This window comes from Macrosteles quadrilineatus, unplaced genomic scaffold, assembly GCF_028750875.1.
Source record: "Macrosteles quadrilineatus isolate MER2022 unplaced genomic scaffold, UCM_ALF_1.0 Scaffold_7__1_contigs__length_78375512, whole genome shotgun sequence".
Taxonomy (NCBI): Eukaryota; Metazoa; Arthropoda; class Insecta; order Hemiptera; family Cicadellidae; genus Macrosteles; species Macrosteles quadrilineatus.
Window position 1 is genome coordinate 51,164,767 of NW_026542600.1, and position 26,492 is coordinate 51,191,258.

Sequence of the window (26,492 nt, forward strand, 5' to 3'; positions counted from 1 at the left end):
ATTTTTCCCTGTATGTAAATTAAATACAAAAGAATAAAAAAAAAACATAGTGACTGATTTTATTTTTAATGAGGAATCACCTGTCAAAAGATTAATGTAAGCTGATTCTAATTTTTAAAAATATTTTTTTTATTTAAGTACAGTTCATTTTTATAAACCTTAATTAGTACATTAAGATGTTTGATTCCCATTGTAGCAACTTGCACTTTGACCACTATAATTTGTGTTTCGCCTCCAAACAAACTATCGCTTCCTAGTGGTATTATCAAAACCAAAATATACCCCCGCCGCAGCAAAAAGCGAATTTCCATTTTCCTGGCTGGATTTCTACAAAAATATTCCCTTAAAATTGTCAGAATTATTTCCTATTTAAATAACACCAATTTTAATGAGTAGGCCTACTTAGGTTTGCTGCTACAGGTAAGGTATTGAGGGTTTTTTTAAATGTTGATAGCTTAGTATGAAATAAACAAAGTTACTAAATTAGGTTAAAATATATCTATAAACAAGCAAACTTTAACAGTTTATTTATTCTCCATAAGAAATTGGAATTTTAAATTTAATTTTTTTTTAATTATCTCCGTAATGTTAGGCATACAACAACGTTTCAATAGACAAAAAAAAATTTAATCTCTACAAAATGGTTTGAAAAGAAATTGTGAAATTTTGTGTTTTTAGAGTAAAAAATGGGAAAACCCAATTTTTACACCATAAAAACCCCATAAACTCCCGTTCCTATAATAGTCCGATCATGCTGGTTCCCGAACTCGTTTGAATAAATGTAGGTTATTAGTCGTTTGTAAATTTCATAAAAATCCGATCATTTTTGCAATACGTTGTTGGTTTGCCTCATTTTACAACTTAAAATCGGAATATTTCAGCTATTTCTTATTCGATCTTTTTGATCTTGGTATTCTTTGATATAAAATTAAAAATGCTAAATAAAATTGTTCTTGGCATCTTTTCATTAAATCGGCCATTTTCGAGTAATTTAAGTTTAAAAATTAAAACGGCCGTCTTTTTGAAACTTTTAGTTGAATCAAGATAAATATTTTTTTAACATCGGACTATTTTACTTCAACATACATACCAAGTTTCACAATGATCGGTTAAATAAATTCAAAGATAAAAATGTTTATGTAAAAAATACAAAATGGCGGATATCTGGTTAACGAAGCAATTTTGGAAAAAATGTTGTATGTGATTTTCTCTTTATTTTCACCCAAGGAATCCTAGGTAAAATATGTCCCCACCTTTTTTGAACACCCTGTATAAATTAATTTGAACGGAGGGTTTTTTGGCCTCTGGGGACCTCAAAACGAAAAAGCAAATCGGTCCCGGGTCTAGGTCTTACCATGACACCTACGGTAATAGCTTATTCCTTATACTGTATGTGAAATTCGCTAAAAATGTATGATGTGTAAACATTATTTTCATTAGTAATCCGCTTGTGGCAACTATTTATCAACTGATTTCACTAACTCAGTGAATATACTGACTTTTAGTTACACAAATAATTATTACAAACATATTCATATAAAAAAGTTCAAATTAAATAGCCCGTAATATATTTTTTTAAGTTTTTCAATACATAATAGTTGTAACAACAACATTACTTGGATAAAATAATACAAACCGAAACCAACAAATAATTTGAACGAATTGTTATGTTTATTTACTCTATAAATTAAATAAGCCTTAATGGACTAATAAAATTTCAAACCCCAATTAAAATGGACCTAGTGGTTTTAAGTAGAAGTCATTAAAAGTAAGATGCTATTAGTTTAGTAATTTGGCAAGAAACTAGACCACCGACAAGGCAAAATTATATTTAATGGTTTTAGTTTTCTTAGATATTGATTGGAATTTGTTTTGTAACCCCAACAAACTAGAATATTTTAATTTATTTAAGTAACAGAGGTTGCTGTGAGTGTACTTCAATTAAAGTATGAATTTATTACTGTGTTTCCAAGAGTTGATTTTTCATGGTAAATTAGTTGTTTTTTGTGCATGTAATTTCCTTCCAGGCGTAATCACGGATTGTTCTAAATCCGTTATTTAGTAATTGTTATGTAAGGAGAGGTTTAAAAAACCCTGTAACAATTCAAAATTCTAGAAACACAGAGGATACGCGTCCGGTAACCAGACGTGGATTAGGCGTCCGGTAACCAGACGTGGATTAGGCGTCCGGTAGGGGGTCCCGGAACGCCATTACCACAATGATACGATGTTCAGAAATGTTAGGAACTTATGCGCTTCATGATTTATGTTTTCACATGGTCTTATGTATGAAGTATGAAACTAGTGGTTCATTAATTCGGGTGCACATTCTAAGCACCCAAGATCCTAGGGACTCTTTCTCCCATCTTGATAAAATATGATTACCTATGTCTCCAGTGTCAAGTTTATAAATACTAAGTTTAAATTAAAAAATTAATTTTCAGTTATTTATAATAATAAAATGTAAACAATAACTAACTAAACATTCTATCACTTGCACAAGTGTAAGTTATAAGTGTAATATGTTAGCAAAATTTATAATAATAGGCTCTGAACTAAAATAATTGAATTATTGGACCTTGAAAATATACCATTAATTATATGTAATCTTAAATGACCTAAGCTATTAGTAATATTCGATTGTAAATTTATATTAAAATTGTATGTAAATGATATGAAAAATTTAAAATAATCAGTGAATCTGACACATACTTCTTGGACAGGCGGTGGGAGTATGATATTTTTTTGGGAGAAAATCACAAATGCTGTAATAGCTTTAGCCCTAATTTTTACAGCATTGTGAGTTGTGCCATTTTTTTTAGTTAAAAGAATCATACTAGATTTTAACCAAATCGTTTGAGCCAGTTTAGTTCAAATCAGATTTGTAAATTTAAAAAAATAAAAATTGATATATTTTTGATTAGTACCCACATACAAAAATTCATCAAAATCTGACCACATGCTTAGTCTGTAGATATCACTTCGAAAACCACTTTTTGTGTTTAGGGGGACCCAAAATCAAACTCGACATGTTGACGAAAACAAAAAACAGTATAGGGAGAGAGATTAAAATTGAACAAAAGTTAACGTTTGGCCATTTTGGATTTTTTTCCAAAAACGAGTAGATTCGGCTGTGGTGGTGCGCTGGTTAGGGGAGAGGGTGGAATGCAGTAGTGGGTGTAGAGTGTGCGGGGGAGGATGCATTGCAGCTGGAGTAGCGCCTGCGCCCCTTGGCAGATGTCCGCAATGCAGGCCCTCCGCGCCTAGGCTCTCACATCTCATAGCGCCCGGCCGCCCCGTCGCGGTCGGGTCGCTTCTGCGGCACCCGGCCTAGGCCCTCGGCCATGGGTAAGTCCACCCTCCATTCTAATTCTCAACTTTCAAAGGGAAATTTCACATAATACACTATGCCTTCTCATTAATACTACAAATTGTTCTAGTATTCTACGTAACTTGCTTCCAAATGCACACGAAGGCATGGTGCCGGTCTCGTGTTTGTTGTTCCATGTAGTTTGAATACTGAGTTGAACTTGTAACGAACATTTTGGAATTAGAATGTATATATTTCCTTAGTAATTTCTATGTTGAATCTAAATCCGAATGAAATTTAAAATGCTGTATAACGTTCCGTTGTGATGTTTTACGAGTTGGAAATATACAATTTCATATAACAATTAATATTTAGTGTTAAATAAACGAGGGATATGCTCGTTATTACTTTAAAAAATTTCTTGCATTTGTTTTTTGCAATTATTTTTACACCTAAGTGTTTTTTACATCATACCCGGTGTTTTCATAATTTAAGATGGGAAAATTTGTGCATGTGTACTGTACTACTTTTCTCATTAAATGATAATAGTAATGTATATTTTATTTTTACCATACAATGATTTTGACCATACAATTAAGTAAATAAATCGTCAACGAAAGTACCCAAATGTTATGAAATACAATGTAAGCTACAAATATTACTTTGAGCTTTAATTACACCATGTACTGTATTTATGTTATTTAACCATTTAAGGAGTTAATATTTCAAACACCACTGGTTATGGTTGCTAAACACGTTGACCTGTTAATTTACTTGCGCGGCGCCCGTTACTGGGTTATCCTGGTTTATCGTAAAATCGTTACTGTTACTGTAAGTAGCTGGAGCTGCCCAATACAGTGTTGCATTGTTTGCACCTGCATCGCGTCTGCACTCAGCAGACACAAGCGCTTGTCTGCACTCAACAGCTGCACTCTACTGGATGGACTACCGTTCTACACTGCACTCTACAGACTACAGACCTATACGCTTCATTAAATCGTCATTTAAACTTACGATTAAACAAATTTTATGTATTAATAATCTTAAATAATTATTTGACACACCATTTTGCTTTGCATTTTCGAGTATTGATGAGAATTGTTCAATGTTTTGTTAGTTTTAAATTCAATGTAGAAATATATTTTTAAAGAAATGAAAATGAAAACGATAACCTTAATAAAAATCAAACACTGAAAAAATTAGAAAATAACACAATTTATACAAAACTTAAATACGTAAGACAAGATAAATTATTAAATTCGTTAAAAATATCCCCGATGCAGCAAACCTGCAGACTAGGTGAATTTCCATTTGCCTGAATTGATTTTAAATTAAATCTATTTAAATTACATTAGGTTTAACGAGTCAAGTACCTAGGTTTGCTGCTACAGGGAGGGTGATAAAGTGCGTTTTTTAGTAAATATTAATAGCTTAGTATAAAATGAATAGATTTGCCAAGTTTGATTAATATATATCACCCATAAACAAGCAAACTACAACAGTTTACAGAACCTTAATAAAAATAATGTGGGAATTTTAAAATTTACATTTTTTAAATTTTCTCCGTAACCAATAACTGTACAAAAACATTTCAATATACTAAATTATTTGTTTTTAAGCTCTTCAAAATGGTCTAGAGAGAAATTGGGAAATGTTCTTTTTTCAGGGTAATAAACGAGAACCCCCATTTTTATCCCATAAAACCCTGTTCTGGGTTCGTTCTGGTCCGTTATTTGTTATGGTCCGATGGTGGTTTGCGATTGCAAACTCGAACAAATAAGCGTTTACCCGTTTCTACCAAATTTCATCGAAATCGTTCGATATCATGTTTGCTCGAGTTATCGTGCTATTAGCACGATAAAAAGTTATATGCACGGTGCTAACGGACATATTATATATATGAATTTGAACGGATGGTGTTTTTGACCGCTGGGGACATCAATACAAAAAAGGAAATCGGTCCCGGGTCCAGGTCTCACCATGAGACCTACGGTAATAGCTTATTCCGTAGGCCTATATGGAAAGTTTGCTAAAAATCACAACTATAATTTATATAAGACAACATTATTTTTCTTAGTTTGAAGATGTGGTTTACTTTATTTGTTTAAATTTTTTATCAGATGATATTAATACTGTGGACATGACGTAAGTGTACCTATAAATGTACCAGTCATCAAACATATTAAAAAAATTAAAAAGGTACCATGGTTTTGGTTTTTTTATCGACTCGATAAATACGTTATAAGCATACATTGCATATTGTAAAATTGTAAAAATAACTTCTTGATCAATTGTAAAAAAGCTAGGTAATTTATGAATTATTATTAACACAACGTAACTTAAAGTATTGTAATATGTCTGGTCTAGATATATTCTATTGACTTGTATTTCACTTTAATATTTTCATATGAGTTTTTTTTTTCACCGGGTGACATTTATTTATTTGTGCTTTATAATGTTTCAATGCTACAAAAAATATTATCGAAATATTAACGAGTATTAACGACGTGGTGTCATTACGCTACAACCAAAATAAAATAACCACCTTTTCGTTTATCGGAAAGTTAACATAATTGACCACATTTTGTCAGAGGCTCAAAACCGCACTTAATTATTTTACTCGACGCGGAAAATAATATATTTACGATTTCTAATAATAGTGGTTATATTAGTTGATAAACATTACGTTTGTTGTTATGTCTACCACCAAAGTGGACACACGATCTCATAATACGGTTGATAAACGTTTAACAAAAACATGTATATTACTGCGCAGTTTAGTTTTCCCGCGTGCTGCGTCAACTTTGGTAGGTTTCAGGTCGAACTAGTAGTTAAATATAATTTGTCGTAAACATCAATATCTCTATATCAAGTTTTACCGACGTGAAAAAGTTTTTCTTTTCAATTAAACTGGTCATGTATAATGTAAAAACGAACAAAAAATGTGAATAGAATAATAAATTGTATTTCAACGGGAGTTGACACGGTAAATTTCAAAGTGAAAACTATAATTCGTAATAATTGCGTATAATCAATAACCATTCTTTGTAAGTGTATGCATTTGTAAATTGAATGAAAAACAATGACATTACTACGATTAATAATCTTAGACGTGAATATGATCTCTGGTTATCTTTAAATAGGAGCCACCAAAATCCTTTTCTACGTAGTTTGTGTTTATAATTTCTCGAATTTACCCCAATATATTTAACAAGTATAACTTCTAAACGTCAAGAAAAAATATCTATTTATTTATTATCTTGAAAGAGGTATCTCACCTCTCAGATTTCGAGACTTATATAATATTATAGATTAATGTTTTCACCAATCAATATAAAGTATTTCTTCCGGTTCAATCCAGACTTTTGGAAGATTTACTTTCTAATAAAAATATAAACATCGATAATATGAGAAATTACGTAATATTTTTGTTTCCAATTTAAGTTGGCTCTATACGTTATGATACAAAAATTATATAAACAATATTTAGACAACAAACCGCGCAAACAGAATTATCACAGTTTTACGAATCCAAGGACGTATCGGAACTTAACTATATTATGTCCTCTGGATTTTTCATAATTACCCTATAGATGATTTTGTGGTTTTGTGTTTATACCGGCATTGAAATGTGTGGACGTCTTTTCTAAGGGAACAGCCCAAAGCCTGGTCTCGTTGTTAGATTGGTTGCTAATTATTTCTTCAAAGTAATCACGTTATTTTTACTTCGTCGCTCACATAAATTGCATTAATTTTTTGTGAACATCCAACAAGTTCAGACAAGAGAAAATTTTCTATAAATACTTAAACAAGTCTGCAACTTAGTGAAATAAGTGTTTTAAACACTACTGTACAATTATTTACATGATTGGTAATATAATTTAATAAGAAATTCAACATAAAAAAGATACAGGCCTGATAATTTACGAAACTTTTCTAATTTTGTGATGTTGTTTAAAGTAATTGCAGTTTGCTACTGTTTTTAAAATCGATAATTTCCATCGCCGTAAGGACAAATGATTGTTTTGTCCATGGCGTTACCTCGGCAATCAGAGCAAGGTAAAAGAGAAAACCCGGCGAAGGAGAGGGGAGGGAGAGTGGCTGTTGCTGAGAGAGAGAGAGGGAGTGAGAGGGAGAGAGGGACGTGCAAACTTGCATGAGCTTGCCAATTCGTACTGGACAGGCGAATTTTTTTCATGTTACACTTTTGAACATCCAAAATAGGTCTGCACTATGGCCAAAAGCAATTTTAGTTTACAAAACAATATCTTTAGAAATTAATATACATTTTATAGGTTCTCAATTATCAATAGCCAGGATTGTCAATTAGATGGGGGGGGGGGTTATTTATTTATATTTTTACTGCACTTCTATATACAATAATATTTTGTCAAGCTGATAAAATAGTTTTTTAATAAAAAATTCCCCTTTTGTCAACTGAAATTTGAAATCAACGTTTTATCCTGGTTTATGGTGGTTTGATGTATTTTGTCTTCAAAATATTCCAATTCCAAAATACAATTTTAGATGAGCGTAAAATAACAATACCTATTTTTATGGCAAATACCTTAAGGAATTAGCAAACCTTTCCCAGCCTACCACCAAGTTATTTTAGTAAATTGTCCTGTTGCAAAGAATATTTAGGGAGATTCCTTTATATCTCTCTTTTTTTGTATAAATTACCTTATTTTCCATCAAACTTGAGATGAACATAATTTATTGACTTTATAATTACCGAAAATAGTTAAATTGAAATACAATAATATCTGTGAAGTTAGTTTACCACACATTTAAAAATGCATTCATAACTAATTCATTATATAATTTTCTGCACCAATACACAATACTCATTATTCACAAAAGTTTGTTTTTGGCAATATCTTAAAGATTTCGGAAGGAACTGAAGCTTATGTGTCCCCTCCTTTGGTTGCTCATAGATGTCAAGTAGAATTTCACATTGGATAGTCTTCCCTACATTGAATGGATCATAAAGAACACAAATAATTTCCTCGGAATTCTAAATTATTTATTCTAATATCTGGAACAAATAAACACATTCATATCACACTTACATTTTTCATCATTACAATCTTTGGTTGATTAAATTATCTTCAATGTTATTTGCCGTCTTAATACTTCATATAAAGAAATTAAATACATTTTTTCATATTAATGTAAAAAAAAACTTTTGCTACTGTATAAATTTGAGTTTAAAAGCCACCTGTAAATTATTTTCTAAATTGGAACAGGGGCCGTGTTATTTCAATTATTACTTTACTTTGTTTTTATGTTTAATTAATAGTCTGATACTTTTTTTGGAAATATGTATATATTTTTCACTGTTATTTGTTTATTTGCTTTTTTGTGAGTGTCTTTATCATTGGCATTTTCTAAAATACATTGAACACTTTGATGGAAATCGGCCTGAACACTTTAAATGCTTGTAGATATGCCGAATTTTTAATCAGAAGTCTGTGATCCTAACTCATCCAAATTTCAAAATAAATAGGAAAACCTTTTTTTTTAGATTCCTCCAAAAATGTGTTTAGCTCTGTGAGTCTCAACCAACAGTTTGCTTGGAGAAATGAACATAGAAATATCGCTTAAAGCTTTTTCTTTATATACTTGATTAATATAATTTCAACATTGATAGAAAGACATCGAACATTGATGTTTCGAAAACATTAATTATCGATGCTCATCCCACCCATAAGTATCCCCCTACCTAGTGTTTGTTTACTCATAATATACTTGCCTATAAAAATGTTGAGACACTCAAAACACTCTTCTAAATTTTAAAATTCATGTTTGTAGCCCCTGAGCTTTTGGGCATAATGTAAAACTAAATTTTGTCCAATTAGGTTGATCAGTTGTAGAGTGAAAATTTTGAAACATACGTTTTCAGGATAAGCACTTTAAATGTTTGTTCCATTTTTTTTTAACTTTCATTGTTATTTTTTTATTTCATTAACATTTGAAGTTTCATAAAATGTCCATGGTAACGCAATATCTTTGGTGATTTTTTATTAATAGAGCATCTTTGATGGAAAAACACAAAATTTTGTCACAACCATCACGGACATAAAACTGAAAATGAAAAATAGTTAATATTATTTTTATAACTATGTTTTGCTATAAATTAATTTACTTTTAGGGCCATTACACAATAAACAGCTCACTAAGCTTTTGGTATATTTGGTATTTCTAGAAAAAAATTTAAAAAAAAGATCAAAAAATTGAAAAAAGCCATTAAAATCTTTTTAAGTTTGTATAGACCTAACTCCAAAAAAACATACCTGAGACCAGAAAAATCGTTATGATTATATAGAGGTGTGCTTCTTTTGTGTATAAAACATTAAAATATGATATATGATATGATATGATATTTTAATTTTTGAAATTTATTTGATAAAAATCATAAACGTGATGGTCAGGGACAAGCGGTACGGTCATGAATTGTCTGGAATAATCTTAATATTTCTAAACAATCCTTCAATTATACTGTTAGTTATAATAAAAATAAGTGTTTCAATTGAACTAAAATGTTAATTTACAATGATATTGAAGTTATTGTCACGTCCAAACACAGTATAATCCATTAGGCTGGATTGGTCGTGAAAAAAACCCGCGATGGTCGTGACATTACGTGTTATTTGGCTCTGTTCTGGCGGTAGCCCTGCACTCATGTTCCAGGATTCAAAATGGACTACTTCTAGGTTAATCTATTGAAATATCTTATAAACCAAAATTAACACCATGTCTTCTTTATCAAATTACTACGTACGGTCATGGACACACCAAAATTACAAAAAACACAAACTTGCCTTTATTAATCTTGTAATTCCTCCTTTCAACTCAAAACGACCGGCACTAAATTCCTGACGTACAACCCAAACTACTCTTTAAAACCAACTGACTCCATCGACGCCAGGCTTGCCACTGTCGTGCTCTAAAGTTGCAAATCTTTCCCTAATTGTCGTGACGTCAAATCGAGGGCCAGACCTATTTAGACATGGTAGTCAGTTTACAATGAAAAGAAAATTATCATATGCTCCTTTTTCGTAAGTTTAATAACTATTGATGTGATAAAAATATGACATTTTGGCATGAATAATTATTCTAAAAACAGCATCAAAGTTGCAAAATGTACCCTAGGGACACGTGACAGTCGTGAGTTTCGAGACTTTAAAAATACGAAAAAAATACCTAGAACCTATTTAAAGCCAAATAATTGTGTGTAACATGTTGCCCCCGTCCCAAAAAATATCAAAACACATAATGATAAACTACATATTCAGTATCTACGAAGTAAAAAGGCCAGGGACATAAAAACGTACGTTTCAAAATTTTCACTCTATTGTTAAAAGGCAAAAGGTAAACACTACAGTACAGCACAAACAAAAATATGAGGAAAAACCAAGAAGAATCATTTAAATAGGCCTGTTCTAACCAAAATGTTCTGTGTTGACCAACCACACAGGTATCAAGGAACAGGCTCAATGTGTATGTCCTTTTATGTCACTCCTCTAACCTTTTATGGCACAGTTAATACTGTTATAGTGAGAGGGGTAGACAGAGACTTAACGTTATGGGTTTTGCATTTCCCTGAGCACATAGGACTCGAGTCTATGTGTGGAATGTATCCAAAGCAAGGGGTGAACCGATACAGTGAACTATCCTGATGAGACTCAGGACACCAACAGAAGACATATTGCCCCATGGATTAGTAGTCCGCCGCGTAACAGACTAAGCCACCGCCTTCCCAAAACTTATCTACCTACCTATTGCTTTATCCTCTTATTATATGAAATAGTATTTTCTTTACAATAACTAGCCTATATTGTTTCAGACCCTCGTATTGCACCAGCGCCAATATGACCACCTACTTCAACTACCCCCCACCCGAGCTGCAGGAGGAGCTCAAGAAGATCGCCCAAGCCATCGTGGCTCCAGGCAAGGGCATCCTGGCTGCTGACGAGTCCGTGGGTACCTGCGGTAGCCGTCTCAAGGACATTGGAGTAGAGAACACTGAGGAGAATAGGTCAGTCAAACCGAATTCTTCTTCTGGCTGAGAATAAAATGGAAAAAAATAAAGAAGCAAGTATAGTGTGGGGATTTGCTCACTATCCATTGTGTACCTAGCTGCTTTGATGTCTCAAGTCTCAACTTGAGTTGACTCAGGGCCATCCCTAGGGTTGGCGGCGCCCAGAGCAAACGTGGTCGTGGCGCCCCCTCCCCCCCCAGTAATAGTTGCATTCGCATATTTTTATACTATGTTAATACAATAATAGCCGATGCGCGGCGCCCCCTCAGCCACAGCGCCCGGGGCAGGTTGCCCCCCCCCCCCTTCGGACGGCCCTGAGTTGACTGATTGTTTGTGTACCTACTTTCTATTTTACTCACAATCCTTGGCTTAAAAAACAATAAAGCATTGCCTTCCTTACTGGCATTACAAATCATTACATTATAAAGCATTACTTCCTTTGTGTGGAAGTAATTGCAGTACTTATTTACATCTTTTCAAAATTTTGATCCTTTCAAAGCGAAGGCAGATGCTCAGCTAAATAAACTGTTAAAGTAGAGGACATTTCATTTAGTGTCATATTGTTGTCAATAGAATGAGAAACAACCCTTTCTGCGAATGATCATTTTTTTTAAGATGTTGGCGGCCTCTTTTAACCTTGCATTTGCCCGTCCACATAGACTAAGCGCCCGAGCGGGGATCGTTTACAGCAAAGCAAGGAGTGAGCCGGTACAGTACAAAGGTGAACCGTACTGATAAAATGTTATTGGCAGTGACCAGGATCCGAACCCACGACATCGCTGCCTTGGGCCCGAAGTCCGCAACGCTACCGACTGAGCCACCGACTCACTATTGGAACTATTTGGAATTGGATCTGTTCCATATCAGACTGTTTAGGTCCAAAGAAAATGAGTCCATTACGTTCACAATTCAAAGCTGCTTCATAAATAGTATTTTCCAAATATGAGTAATCAAAAATTAAATTTGTAGTACTTATAAATTAACCTTTATTTTCCATTACCAACCCTATTTGCCATTCTAACTGATCTCATATTTTACAAAGTACTGAATTTGAGTTTTACGCAGACGACTTTACCGACAACTCCTGTTCTCCACTGACCCGGCGATAGCAGAACACATCTCCGGAGTGATCCTGTTCCACGAGACATTGTACCAGAAGGCTGATGACGGAACTCCCTTAGTGGATTTGCTTAACAAGCGAGGCATCCTCCTCGGCATCAAGGTTGACAAGGGAGTTGTTCCTCTCTTCGGCTCAGAGGACGAAGTCACCACCCAAGGTGCCTAAGCCATAACTTCTTCTTAACTTGTTACAAATAATTCTGTGTATGAAGCATTTGAGTTGAGAGTATTGATTTATTGTGTAATGGTAAAATAAAAATTCCTCTCTTATAAAATTCACAGCACACCGTGGAACTAATGCTTGAAGTAAAAATATTCACTTAAAATATTTCCTAATGCCTCCTTGTACAAAAAACATTAATAACTTCTATTTAATATCGAAAAAAGTGGTTTGATACTTTTACTTATAGCATTCACTTTTGGATCCAGAAGTAGACATGCCGAATATATAAACCAGCTGGAGAAAATGTTTACTTAAATATAACATATTTTAATTTATAGTTGGTTACTGTCAAAATTCTATTCTCTCCCATGGTTTTGATACATTAAACAATTTACTATAAGTCGTCCTTTTAGTTTTGCTTCATAATAAAGTTGGCACATTATGAAGTAATGTACAGTAGAACCTCTTTAATTCGAACTAATTGGGACCAGCAGTAGTTCGGGCTATTGAACAGTTCAAATTACAGAACATATTGTTGTTTTTACATAACTATCGCTAAAACCTATCTAAAATGAATCGTAATTGTTACGGGAAAGGTGAAAAATCCTTTAAAAAGTAAAATACAGTGTTTATTTAATACAGTAGTAAACATAGTGAATAAAGAACTACTGTACTGTGTATAAAGTACAGCAATGAGGCGATCGGATTACGGGGGCTGGGATTAAAGGGGTTCTACTGTATGATCATTACTTCCATTGATAGTTAAATCTTGAACTTATTAATTAATAAATGCATAATTTGACTCAACTTATTGTGTAAAAGTTTAACCAATTCAAACCATTAGTTTTTATTGCATTTAACCTGTTACTCTAATCTCCCTTACATGATTTTGCAGGACTTGATGACTTGGCCCAAAGGTGTGCCCAGTACAAGAAGGACGGATGCCAATTCGCCAAGTGGCGTTGTGTCCTGAAGATTGGCAAGAACACTCCTTCTTACCAAGCTATTTTGGAAAACGCCAATGTTCTGGCACGTTACGCTTCCATCTGCCAATCCCAACGCATAGTTCCAATTGTTGAGCCTGAGGTTTGTAATTAAAATTGTCTTTTACCTCCTAAATTTTGGTGGTGTAAAATGTATAAAAACGTTTTCTTTTTTAAAAGGGCTACTGATATATATATATAAAATCCTATACCTGAAGAAGAACTTTATGGTTTTTATGTAAAGTATAGATGGTTTATCTTCTTTGATCACCCAGTTAGTTTGCAGTTCGCACTTTGTTATGTTGATTACTGGGGAGCTACTAGTCCAAACTGTTTGATTTTATCATAGACATAAGAATTAAATATAGACAGACAAAGGAAGGTTCCGCGATGTGCCGCTAGAGCAGTGTTTGTCAATTCACTGCCATCGTTGACTTACCGTCTGCTACCAGGACTACCACCCTTGCAAACAAAATGCTACCATCAGACCCACTTTTCAGTATGGGTAAAGTACAAACGTCTGAAATCCTGTAATTTTAACAGAAAAGCCCTTTTTTAAACTCCGTAATTTTTTTAAACACGGAAAAATATCAGAACTTCAAATCCCTGGGTTCCGGGAATTCTCCAGAAGTTGACGACCCTGGCTCCAACTACCAACTTGTCTTGACAACGCTCGCTAGCGCTTGACACTACTACAGCAGCCAAAACTTCACGGCACTCCTAGCGGTGGACGCCAGAATTTATGCTAACCGCAGCACTGCTGTCTGTATTTAACTCTTTTGTCTATGATTTTGTAGACACAAATGACTTCTTATTGCTAAAATTTGAGGGTTCGATGGTATGAATCTCTTAATGTTCAAAACTGCATGAAAGCAAATAAATAACTACTATTTATATCAACACAATTATTTCTACAGTTTCACTTCCTCAGTCTCTTTCCTTTATGAGTTGAGGTTTGACCTCTGTTGTGTGACATAATTTCTCGGTTCACAGGTGTTGGTTGACGGAGACCACGATATAGACAGAGCACAGAAAGTGACAGAGACAGTTCTTGCAGCTGTTTACAAGGCACTCAACGACCACCACGTCTACTTGGAAGGCACCCTCCTCAAGCCCAACATGGTCACTTCAGGCATGTCAGCTGCTAAGAAGTCCACCTATGAAGAGAACGCTCGTGCTACTGTTCAAGCTCTCTCTAGAACTATGCCTGCTGCTGTCCCGGGTAATTTGTTACATTTTTGTGTTTTCCATGCAATTTTTTCATTTTTCATTTTTTTTTTTTTTATGACCCAAATCCATTTATCTTACATTTACCTTTTGGATATCAAAATTAATTCATAATGAGTTTATGAAGAGTTTATGCTATAGCAAATCCATGCCCATTGACAAATGGCATCTGGATCCAGAATCAATCTTGTTCAAGATTGAACCAGCTACATTCAGATTCAATAGACAGCAGATTATTCACCCTCTGACCAATGGCAATGTCTTGTTCCTGTATGTGTAAGACCATCTCAAACAGTCTTTGAAATTGCACATTATCTCGCTGAGTTGTGTTTAAAAGGAACCAAAGCCTTTTTTTAAATATAGTTTAGTATTGAAATTTTAAAAATTGCGATTTGAAACCAGATTGCAAAACATCCAATTTATCTTTATTACAAGCAGCCAGTGACTCAGTTAAACCACAACTCGATTAGTCAGGGTTCAGATAACTGCTGTTCTACTGTAATACTCGAAACTATCTTTTGTGGTAACTAAACCCATTCACTTCATTTTACTTGGATGTTGGCCGACTTGACGTGTCTCAATTTGTTCTTTCCTTCTAACACCAATTTGATTTTTTCAGGAGTGACATTCTTGTCCGGTGGTCAATCCGAGGAAGATGCCTCAGTCAACTTGGATGCCATCAACAAACTGCAGGGTATTCCCAAGCCCTGGAAACTCACCTTCAGTTACGGACGTGCCCTTCAGGTAAAAACCACAGGTCACAGGTTCTTGCAAAAAAAAATAAACTTACGACTTGGTCATCTATGATATTTAACTAAACAAACCACAGTGAATCCCTTATTATTCATGACATCTTTGAAAAGAACCTTGCTTTATCCAGACAGCCACTCTATAGCAAATATGTCTTTAAACTCATAGAGCTAAGTTATGATTGTGCCACTCTAAAAAAGTTGTGTTGTGTAGAATTTGATTGTCACTGTGATCATAAGTGCAACGGCGGAGCTTTAGGCATAAATGCTGTTGTAATTGATAATCAATGAAAAATTATTAATTGAATAAATATTTTTTTTTATATTCTTACTTTCACCAAACTGGACAACTAGGATTGTCTGGATTAATGCGGGTTTACTGTAATAAGTTCTGTTAGCTCTCACAAGTTTGTGAGCACTAACATTTGGGTTCGTAGTATGAAGTTATAGTGTTAGCTTTAGTGTGGCCGAGCATACAATTACACAGCTGTACAATGAATGCCAAATATTTAAATATTTACTCATAATACTTGACCCTATAACACCTGCGTGGGGTACTTTTGCCTCGCCAAAAGTAGTACAAAAATTCAAACAAGTTATGTTAGATGTACAACACATCTCGTAGATAGAGGTGTGCGAGCATTAAGCGATTTCAAGCTTTTACGATGGACAACAATGACATTTCCGCGATCACTGAAGACTACGATCATGTTACCGAGACCAAGAGGGGTTGGATGATCATGATTCGGCTGTGATCGTGGCATGATGATTATATGTTCTTTACTGCAGGAGATAGTCAGGATTTTCCACAGTCGTGCAAGGCAATGATAAACAAACAGTGAGGGCAACATTGTTTGGAAACATTTCACCCCATGGGAACTATGGTTACCGTAATTTAATTTAGAGGTTTTTAATCAAGATTGAATACTATATTCACTGAGAGTAAATTAATTAAATTTAGTTATGCTCATAAACATGATTTTGGAGTGCCTAAATGTCATGTTGCACATTTTTTATAATGTAAGAAATATTTCTGTATAATCCTACCTTGTCTTTGCAGGCTTCAGTGCTGAAGGCGTGGGGAGGAAAACCTGAAAATGTGAAAGCTGCACAGGCTGAACTTCTGAAGCGTGCAAAGGTTAGATTACCTATTTGATCTTATTTCAGTTTGTTTAGTTTGAGATGTATAGTGAGATAATTTTAAGTGCCTATATGATGATAAGCTTAACTTCAGGAAAGTACAGTTGTAACAAGACTTTGCCATTAATATTAGCTTTGATAGTAAGGACTCCACCAAACTCAGCACAGCAAGCGACACACAGACAAGCAAGCTAGTTCAAAATTAAATTTAAAAAACACCACTTCTTAGAATTAAAATACCTCCAAGCTTTCTGAAAGTTATTGAGCAAATGTAAAAGTTGTTACTGTTACTGTTGTTACTTGTGCAGTTGAATAATCTGTAAGTATGAAAAAGGGTAAAGAATAATAAAGTAAAATTTAATTTTAGAATTTACTCAGGTAGTAAATGCCAAAATTTTCAGTCATGCCACTTTTCAATCTAGAATCTGCAATAATACAGTCCAACCTCGGTATAACGAATCTGAAGGGACCGAACTGAATATTCGTTATATCAAGGATTTCGTTAAAACGAGGTTCGTTATATAGAGGTTAGGTTTGCAGGAATTTCGCTAAGTCGAGGTTCAGAACCAGCGTCAGTCAATATAGGTCGGGATTTGACCTCATTAAAATATAGTACAATTAAAGTAGCATAGGCTACAATACTTTACAGTACAGTGTTTACATTGTACAGTAGAACCTAAATTATCCGGCATAATAAAGGGGAGGGATCTTGAATATTGCGCAATCATGACAATGGCACTGACCTTGGTACAGGTTAAAAGCTGTAAGTTTAAAATCACAGCTTGTTCTAACTCTCCTAAAACCTAGCCAAACACTGTATTGCGTAGTCATAAACCATGTAAAGAACAAAACAAAACAGTAGAAAGTTTTGTAAGCTACTAATGGCGATAGGCCGGTAGGGTACTAACAGTACAGTACAGTACTGATTTATCACAACAGAGGAATGTCAATAATAATCATTAACTATAGCATTGATGTTGCTAGTTGAAAGAAATCGTATTGAAAACAATAAATTATTAGATAAGTCATTATAAAAGTGTATACTCATAGTTGCTTATTCGTTTGCTTAAGGATAATAAAAACAGTCGTAAAAGGAATGGTAAAATAACGATGTTGCTATTCTTTCTCTTTGGTTTTGTTTTTATATTCTTTCTTAGGTTTCTTTTTATCCAAAAATTGTACGATTCACCATAGTTATCCCATATCGCCCAATCACAGCTTACTAAACATTTAGTCGTCATCAGTCCTCAGAGAATGAAATCAGTTCTCAGTTGCAACATAGCACGCGCAGCGACAGCAGACAAAGATGTAAAACGGAGCAGACGAATGTTAGCGCAAGCGATGACGTGACATCGCTTCCATTTCATTTGATAAAGAAACAGATTTTCCCAAAACAATAATTGGGTGAGGGATTTGTTATATCGAGGGAAAGACGTAGACAATTCGTTATGCAGAGGTTAAATTCGCAATGTAGAGGTTCTGACAATGATAAATTCGTTATATTGAGGTGTCTTGTTTTAGCCGAAATCACGAAAAATTTGTTAAATCAAGGTCGTTGTTATGGTTTGTTCGTTATGTAGAGGTAAAATATACATTGTGTCTTATGGAGAGTTCTAGGGGATTAAAAAAAATTTGTTATATCAAGGAATTCGTTACATCAAGGTTAGACTGTACACTAAAATATTCACTTATTTTTGTGGGGAGATTGCAGTATCAATCTCATTGTAAATTTGGCAGCCAAAAAATCATCACTTTTACATTAAAACCTTCGCTCTTACAAATGTTTCAAATTGTTAATCAAAGTTTTTTTTATCAATGTGTACTAAAATAACAAATAAAAGTACACCAATTGAATTCAATTCAACATTCAATTGAATTCAATTCAACATTCAATTGAATTCACATGAATTCAATCTCAATTGAATTGATGTGTACTAAAATCAATGTGGTGGTAAATGCAGTGATCAATAAAACTCCTTCATGTCCCGTCAGTGGACATTGTTGCTATAGTGATTGTACAAAACAACATTGAGAGGTTTCTGTGGGTTTACTATGTATTTGTATTTTTGGAAGGCACATGGACCAAATCAACAGTCCTTGAAACAAAATTGGGTTTCAATACTACACAAAACACCAAGTTGGCCAATTATGTGTTTTTATCCATTACAACATAAAATTGTTTTTGATATTTAAATAACAAACTAAATATTCATTCAAATTCAAATCAAATGAAAAACAAATTTATAAAATTTAACATAAGCAAACACCTTTGCCTCATACGTTGTCACTGTCTGAAGCTGTGTCTTTAAGAGACTCTTAACAGCCCAATCATCAACTAGCCAAGTTAGTCGTCTGCCGAGGAGATAGCATGCATGAAGATCAGCATTTGTCTTACTTTTCCTATTTTGAAACCTAGTTGTAGCTCTTTATTCACACCACTTCCCTAGCTACAGCAAGGAACCCTTGACAAACCAAGTAACTACCAGGCCAGATACTGTTAAAAATACTAAGACTAAACTAATTGTTTTATTCACTCCACCGCCATTTTATTGATTTCAAAGTTGTTTTTCAAACCCAATTTTGATTGACAACAAACTTCTTTTTAGATTTAACAAAATTGTTTACCACACCTCTGTAGTTGTTATATTGAGTTTCACAATTTAAATGTGACTGTTTCAGGCTAATGGAGAAGCGTCTCTGGGCAAGTATGAAGCCGGTTCCATCGCTGGAAAGGCTGGCGACTCCAGTCTCTTCATCAAGAACCATGCTTACTAAAAACACTACTCCGTTTATATTTTCATTAGATTTATTTTTTTAAGCATTTTTCATAAATATAGTTTTTAACACTGACAACAAAGTCAGCTATTTATTTTTCAATCATTATTTCACTGTCAATTATGTTTCTATTGTCAGTTGTTTATTATTGAACACAAAATCAGTTACCAATCATTATTTCAATTCTTATGCATGATTTAGCTATTTAACAATTTAAAATGTCTTATATATTATTATTTTAATGTCATTCATTATAATATATGTACATGTTATAGATATTTACCATAGCAAACTTATTTTTATGAGTGATCCTAAAAGAGATAAATTTCAGATCCCATAAAAATTAGTCTTGCAGTGGTAAGAAACCTATCGTTATACAGTATAAACAAAAGGCTCTCCAGAGGCTAAAATGAACAGCAAACATACCATTATGAATCCAAATCCTTTTTATGTTTTCTGTTTTGTTTTTGGTAAGACTGTAATGTAGAGACTCCAGTTGTACACCGAGTAAGTAGGGAAAAGATGTTCTCAGGCAAAAGGTTAAGCCGGACGTGGACAGGAAAGCGTCGTCTATTGTCTAATTCTAGATTCTATGTTTCATGTTGCTAATGTCTACTGCTTATCCTTTAATATTTCTCTGCGTATATTTTAGGGTTATATTTTAAATTAGTAGCATTGTTGTAATATTTGTGTGAATGAATGAAAGCTAGAAATGCAGGCATGTATATACAACTTAATTGTTTGATGTAAAAACATAACATTACTTGATTTGTTGTGTAACTATAAAATATCTATCAGTGTTGACTTAAAATGTAACTCACCACCAAATTGATTGCCATGAGGATAAAATAAAGTACCATATTATACAATGAGATGACTATATTAACTTTATTTTCTCATTATACCCATTACAGTTCTCCAAATGCACCCATTCTCAATATAACATCATACTTCCTTCATTTAGTGGAGAGTGATTTTATATTTTGATAAGATGAATTTAGTAGGCAGTGACAAGTTTATTTTGTGGTTTTTAAAAACCCGTGGAAGGATTTGGACAGATACCAACTCATCTCAGTGGCGGAGCAAGGTTGGATATTCCTGGATCAGAAATGGCTTAATCCGCCCCCCCTCAAAACATTGAATATCACCCCACCCTGCTTCGTACATAAATACCTCCTTAAAGGGATGGGTCCGTTTTTAAAATCTGTTGTTGATTCACAATTTCTAGCCTCAAAAATAAAACTGAGAATTGGATGGAAACGTCGGTTTTTGTTTATTAGTTGTTAGCAATAATATTGCCGCTATCGCAGGGTTAAGTGATGTGCAAGATTATGCCACGATCGCGGGGAACGACAGTAATGTTAAATTGCGAGAGATTATTGAAATTTCCCCACGATAGAGGGGTATAATGACAATGTTATGGCACTCATGGGAGATGTTCAATCTTCTTTCTGGATCGCAGGAGACAATAATGATGACTTAGAATTGTGGAAGATGTTAAAAGATTTTTTGCACCACTGGGAGATGATCACGATTCTGCCACGATCACAAATTATAGTCATAATAGAATTACAAAAAAAGGTCACTACACCAAATTTATGATTACTGAAGCTTGTACTGATTTTCTACTGGCAACTTCTAACTTAAGGTTGAGATTCAGTTACAATCATTATACTTTAATAAAGTAATTTACCAATTTGTTATACTGTAATGCCATTTAGTTTGCACGATAGAAACATAATTAGTTTCTAAGTTCATAATTACAACATAAAAACAAGTAATTAGTTCATAAGAAAGGCCAAATTTAGTTTTATGTCCAATATTTGGAACAATGACAAAATTGTTCCTTCCCAGTAGTTCTGCCCCTCCCCCCAGGGCCTTTTGTCCTGAAGCAACTGCACCACTCTCTCCATCACTACACCACTGCTTCATCTCTCTCAAGGTTGAAGGTTGAATTTGTTAAAAAATTATCAAGTTGTAGGATGCAGGTTAAGTTTAGATAGGTCCACACTGGTCCGCGGTATTGGCTAACTCTGGAACTCGCTAACCCCATGTTAAACGCCCTATCATCAAATTTGGTTGATGAGAGGAACTTGCTAACTTGTTCGGTTTTGGAATTGGCTAAATTCCGGAACCCGCTAACCCGGCTCTAGAGCGGGCTAGCAGGTTCCGGAGTTAGCCAATTCTGTCCTAGTACAGAAGTCGCTACAGTGTCTCGGCGGAACTTGCTAACTCCCAATCAGAAGCCTCGCACTCCGTCCAATGCCAAGAACGCAGATTGTTGGCCAGAGTTACCGAAAGTGTAGTACATATCCCCTTAGTAGATTTCACATCCTTGGATCAGCTAAGGACTATTTTATTATTAGTTCTGTCCGGTGCACTGTCTGTAGAGGTCGTGTTTTGTTTACAATTTATTTCTTGTTATCAGTCATTTAAAACCTCATTTACCGGTAACCAAATAAAACGTTTAATTATGAACAATAACTCGTCTCCTGGTTATATAAACAGTTGAGAACAAATCATTATTTTAACTATAAACTAATAGAAACAACATTTCGTCAACACTAGCGATCAGTGTCACAGGACATGAACTAGACACGAAAAACAAGCTTCAAAATTTACAATGGTATGTGAAGTCTACTTGTGTTGTTTAGTCTATGGTAAGACTATAATGCATTTTCCACCCTAATAATATAATGATAATAATAATAATAACAATAATAAACATAGTTCTGAACATACATTTATTTTATCGACTACATTGCTCTTAGTCCTAATTATTAGTAGGATACGACATTATGGTACCGATACGATCGTTGGTACAGTACCTAACAGTACTAGTAGTACTGTACCTAGGATTGTATTGGTATTACACAGCTTGTCCACAGAACTTTTATTATATTATCGACACAGATTATTATTATGACAAAACTTGATTATACGTAAGTATTTAGGATATATAGCTCAATATTTCACATTTACTGATAACGCAAAACACTTTACAATAAAAAAAATACATTGCTGAAAAATATGTAATACCGACGATCAATAGGCCTATTTTTGTCCTAAGTTAACATTTTTTAACATTTTGAAACCCACTAACTCGCTTAATTAAACCAATTTACATTGAACCATACTTTAAAAAATGACAACGCCAGCTGCTAGATATTTGAAAAAATTAAAACTTGACATCTACCTGAAACCCTAAAATAAACGTTGACTTCAACATTCCCTTCCTTTTAAATTTATATTTCTTTCAACACTAAAATCACGAAAATCCGTCAAGTCGCCGGTTCAGAAATAAAATAACCCTCTGTCACGTTTTAATATAAGAATATTATATCTACTCCTATTATTTATTAATGGGGCTTAGGTTTACAATCTTAAAAACCGGTATTGAAATATGTAAAGCCCCGTTCACACGGGGCGAGTTTACAAGCTACACGCCGGTTTTTTTACACGCAGCTAGTAAAATAGCTCAGTGTGAACGACGTACTCGCTCAAAAGCTGCTTGTAAAAAAACTCTGGAAAAAGTTGACGCTGCCGCTACTTTACACGCCAACTCGCCAGCTTTTGAGCGAGTAGGCGTGTAAAGTAGCCCAGTGTGAACACAGTTGCTTGTGCTTGTGCGCTTGTTACTCAAAGGTGTTGGAGGATTTGGTTCAAGCCAGCTACTGAGCGAGTGGAAAAAGCATCGTGTGAACGACTACAAGCACACTCGCCAACTCGCCGGCTTCTTACACGCTGGCGTGTAGCTTGTAAACTCGCCCCGTGTGAACGGGCCTTAACATTATAACTAATGAATTCAACAAATTTTAGGATTAGGGTACTAGCTTTTACTAGTAGGCCTAGGTTTACAATGCTTTGGTTTTGTATGAACTATAGGCCTAGATTTACAGCTATTTTATAAACTGTTACCAAACGAATGTCATATTTTTACACGTAAGTTGGACGATTCAACGATGAACCTTTAATTTTAAGGCTATAAATTAGTTATGAAAGTCACGATGGTTAATGCCTCTATTAATAATGGTTTATTACGACAACACGATTTAATTTGTTATCCGTGTTTGAGAACTCACGTGTATTTTTAGCTTAATTTCATAGTGGTTTAGTTGGTACTACTGGATTTTCAATATTTTTCATATTCTGTTATTTTCTTATAATACTGGCATTTATATTTAAGATTGAAAATATAAACATTTAATTGTCCGTTGTACAGTTAAATAATATAAAAAAACTTTTTAATTATCTTTTAATTGCTTTTTAATTACTTTGTGCTAGGTAGCTGTTAAAAGTGGAATTGATAACAAAAAAAAAACAATAACAATACTGTATCTTTATTACTGACAATTTTAAATACGGCAGTGTACGATTATTTTGTCGTACAAGGTTGGCAACGCTCCGTGCAGTGGGCGCAGCCGGGTTAGCGAATTCCACCGCGGGACAAAATCGAGTTAGCAGGTTCCGGAGTTAGCCAATTCCTGACTGGGACGGTTAGCCAGTTCCGACACACGACCGACGAGTTAGCGAGTTTCAGAGTTAGCCAATTCCTTTGTCTCGTCCACACAACTTGTATCTGCAATACATTTAAGTAGGTACTGAAGAGCATATATCAAACACAAGAGTAATACTAGCAAACTTCCACTAACACCTAATTATCTATGCAAGAATACCCCAACAAAACAGGTTAAAGCTGTGTTTGACTTACCTGGGAGTCAAGTTTAGAACTGCAGTACTACGCTTGGGCTGACAAGTGTGTGTAGAGATTACAGTACTGTAAATATTTAGGTGTTAATAGCCAAGTGATTTAGGTTTGAATATCAAGATACAGCCTGTCTGTGTGCAACTCCTGTGCCTATCCTAGCTTGATTCCCAGATGAACAGTCCAACATTTTAGTTTTTTTTTTGTTGGATTAAATGTACAGTAGTTAATTAATTAATAACTAGTGGCTTTATCCAAAAGCTAACGTAGGCCTATGTAAGTTTTATCACACTTAAGTTTTGACATCTGAGGTGTTGTAATAGGCTTCCCCTCCACTTTTGAAGAGTACTATAGTAGACTAGCATAATATGTTCGGTGGTTCAGTCGGTAGCGTCGCGGAAGTTTGGACCAAAGGCAGCGATGTCGTGGGTTCGGATCGTGGTCACTGCCACTAAAATTTCACCTTTGTACTGTACCGGCTCACTCCTTGCTTTGCTGTAAACGATCCGAGCACGAGCGCTTAGTCTATGTGGACGGGCAAATGCAAAGTTAAAAGAGGCCGCCAACCTCTTAAAAAACATAAAAAAATAAAAAAAAAAAAATATATTTTGGTCGTCATGTTGACAGGGCCAATTTACCGAATAGGCACGGTAGGCACGTGCCTAGGGTACGAGGCAATTGGTTTTTTTTAGGATCGCCAAAAAATTGGAAAATAAAAAAAATGGTGGTTGTATGATCGTGGTAAACTTCTGATAATCCCTCGCGGTCGTATAGATATCATAATCGCGTCCCGCATTTGTGGCAAAATTTGCACTATTTTCTGCGGTCATGTAGACATAATTATTGTCTTCCATGACTGGGCAATAAGAACACATCCCACGGTCTTGAGGAGATTATCATCGTCTACCGCGAATGAGGCAAAATTCTGTTCTTTTCCGGCAATATTCTTATCATCCCTCACGGCCGTGTGTAGACATATTCTCCCGTGGTCACGGAAACGTCACTGTTGTCATGCGCGATCTCGGTAAATTTAACATTCCTGGTAGAAATATAAAATTCACGCAAAATTTCCGGTTAAAAAAAACTAACGTATAATTCCCAGATTTCCCGGTTGGTGGACACCCTGTTACTTATATTGGTAAGGGGCGCTACTATTATAGTTGTGCCTAGAATGCTGACAGGGTAAAAAACGGGTCTGCATGTTGATAGCTAATCCAGAAAGATGTATAGCACTGAACATGGAAAGGCTGCATTTACTAACCTTTCAGTTTATTTCACTGTTTGGAGGTACAGCACTGTTCAACAAATGTGCAGCTATTTTCAAAAGAACATCTCAATAGAAACCTCTTAATCAAGAAATTAATTTCGTCATTGACTATCGAGTACTGAAGTAGACATCCCATCTATGGTCCTGCTGTCCCCATTTTTTTTTTATTAAAAAAGAACCTAGTTTTGTGAGCCAGTCACAAAATGCGCTAATGTCTACAATTCTAATTTTTGTTGCTGACATAGTTGATGGGTCTCTAGTACACAAGGCCGCAGCGAGCGAGAACTGGGAACGGCGCATCTGAGTCTTGATGCGCGATCGTCTCACTATTACAATGTATGGAGGAGTCGCGTACTGATTTACTTATTCACGCTTCTACTACCTAACTTAAATAATTTAGTAATGACATTGAATTTGTTACTAGGACATGGCAGATAGATGTGTTGTGCTTGGGTGTAAAAGTAATTACGAAAGCTTAATTAAAACTGAAAGATACATACAGTGTTTTAGATTCCAAGTGATCCGCCACAAAAGCAACAATGGCTTCATGCTATTCCTCGGTCAGATTAGACATCTTCAAACAATTCTCGTGTTTGTGTAAAACATTTTCACGAAGATGACCTTATTTTTGTAAAACATTTAAGAATAAAGACTGTTTAGTGTCATGATTGTTTATTGTTTCATTTATGTTCTTAGTGTTGATAATATTGTAGGTAAATAGTTTATCATATTCATATCACATTTAAATTCTAAACCTACTTTCTGCTAGGCGTCGCTTGTCGGCTTTTAGCACAGAGTCATAAACATTGTCCTTCTGCGAAAGGAGGGGCCCTTCCTCACCAGTTCTTAGAAAGTTGTAACCCCAATCTGAGTGAGGGAGGTGTCTTTTGTCAGGGCATCGATAAGCAGCACATTGTTCGGTTAGCATAGCTTCGTATAGGACGTGTGAGGCAGTTCCCTCCACGTATCTCACATTTAGTTAAAACCGCATTAGTTCATTATAGCAATTT

General features: G+C 34.6%; 1 protein-coding gene across 5 annotated transcripts in view; it reads left to right on the top strand.

The window, feature by feature from the left end:
• Nucleotides 1-20,382, top strand: part of LOC128998222 (fructose-bisphosphate aldolase-like) — a 41,008-nt gene extending 20,626 nt beyond the window's left edge. For 4 of the 5 annotated variants that reach the window (XM_054424255.1, XM_054424258.1, XM_054424253.1 and 1 more), the window contains 7 exons: nucleotides 11,160-11,351; nucleotides 12,420-12,631; nucleotides 13,532-13,722; nucleotides 14,613-14,841; nucleotides 15,466-15,590; nucleotides 16,656-16,733; nucleotides 19,415-20,382. In XM_054424255.1, coding sequence (XP_054280230.1) covers nucleotides 11,185-11,351; nucleotides 12,420-12,631; nucleotides 13,532-13,722; nucleotides 14,613-14,841; nucleotides 15,466-15,590; nucleotides 16,656-16,733; nucleotides 19,415-19,510 — 1,098 coding nt within the window. In that variant the 5' untranslated portion in view covers nucleotides 11,160-11,184 and the 3' untranslated portion in view covers nucleotides 19,511-20,382. Of the gene's footprint in view, nucleotides 1-3,233; nucleotides 3,349-11,159; nucleotides 11,352-12,419; nucleotides 12,632-13,531; nucleotides 13,723-14,612; nucleotides 14,842-15,465; nucleotides 15,591-16,655; nucleotides 16,734-19,414 lie in introns of those variants that run through there. The other variant, XM_054424256.1, reaches the window with a different exon arrangement.
• The last annotated feature ends 6,110 nt before the right edge of the window (nucleotides 20,383-26,492 follow it).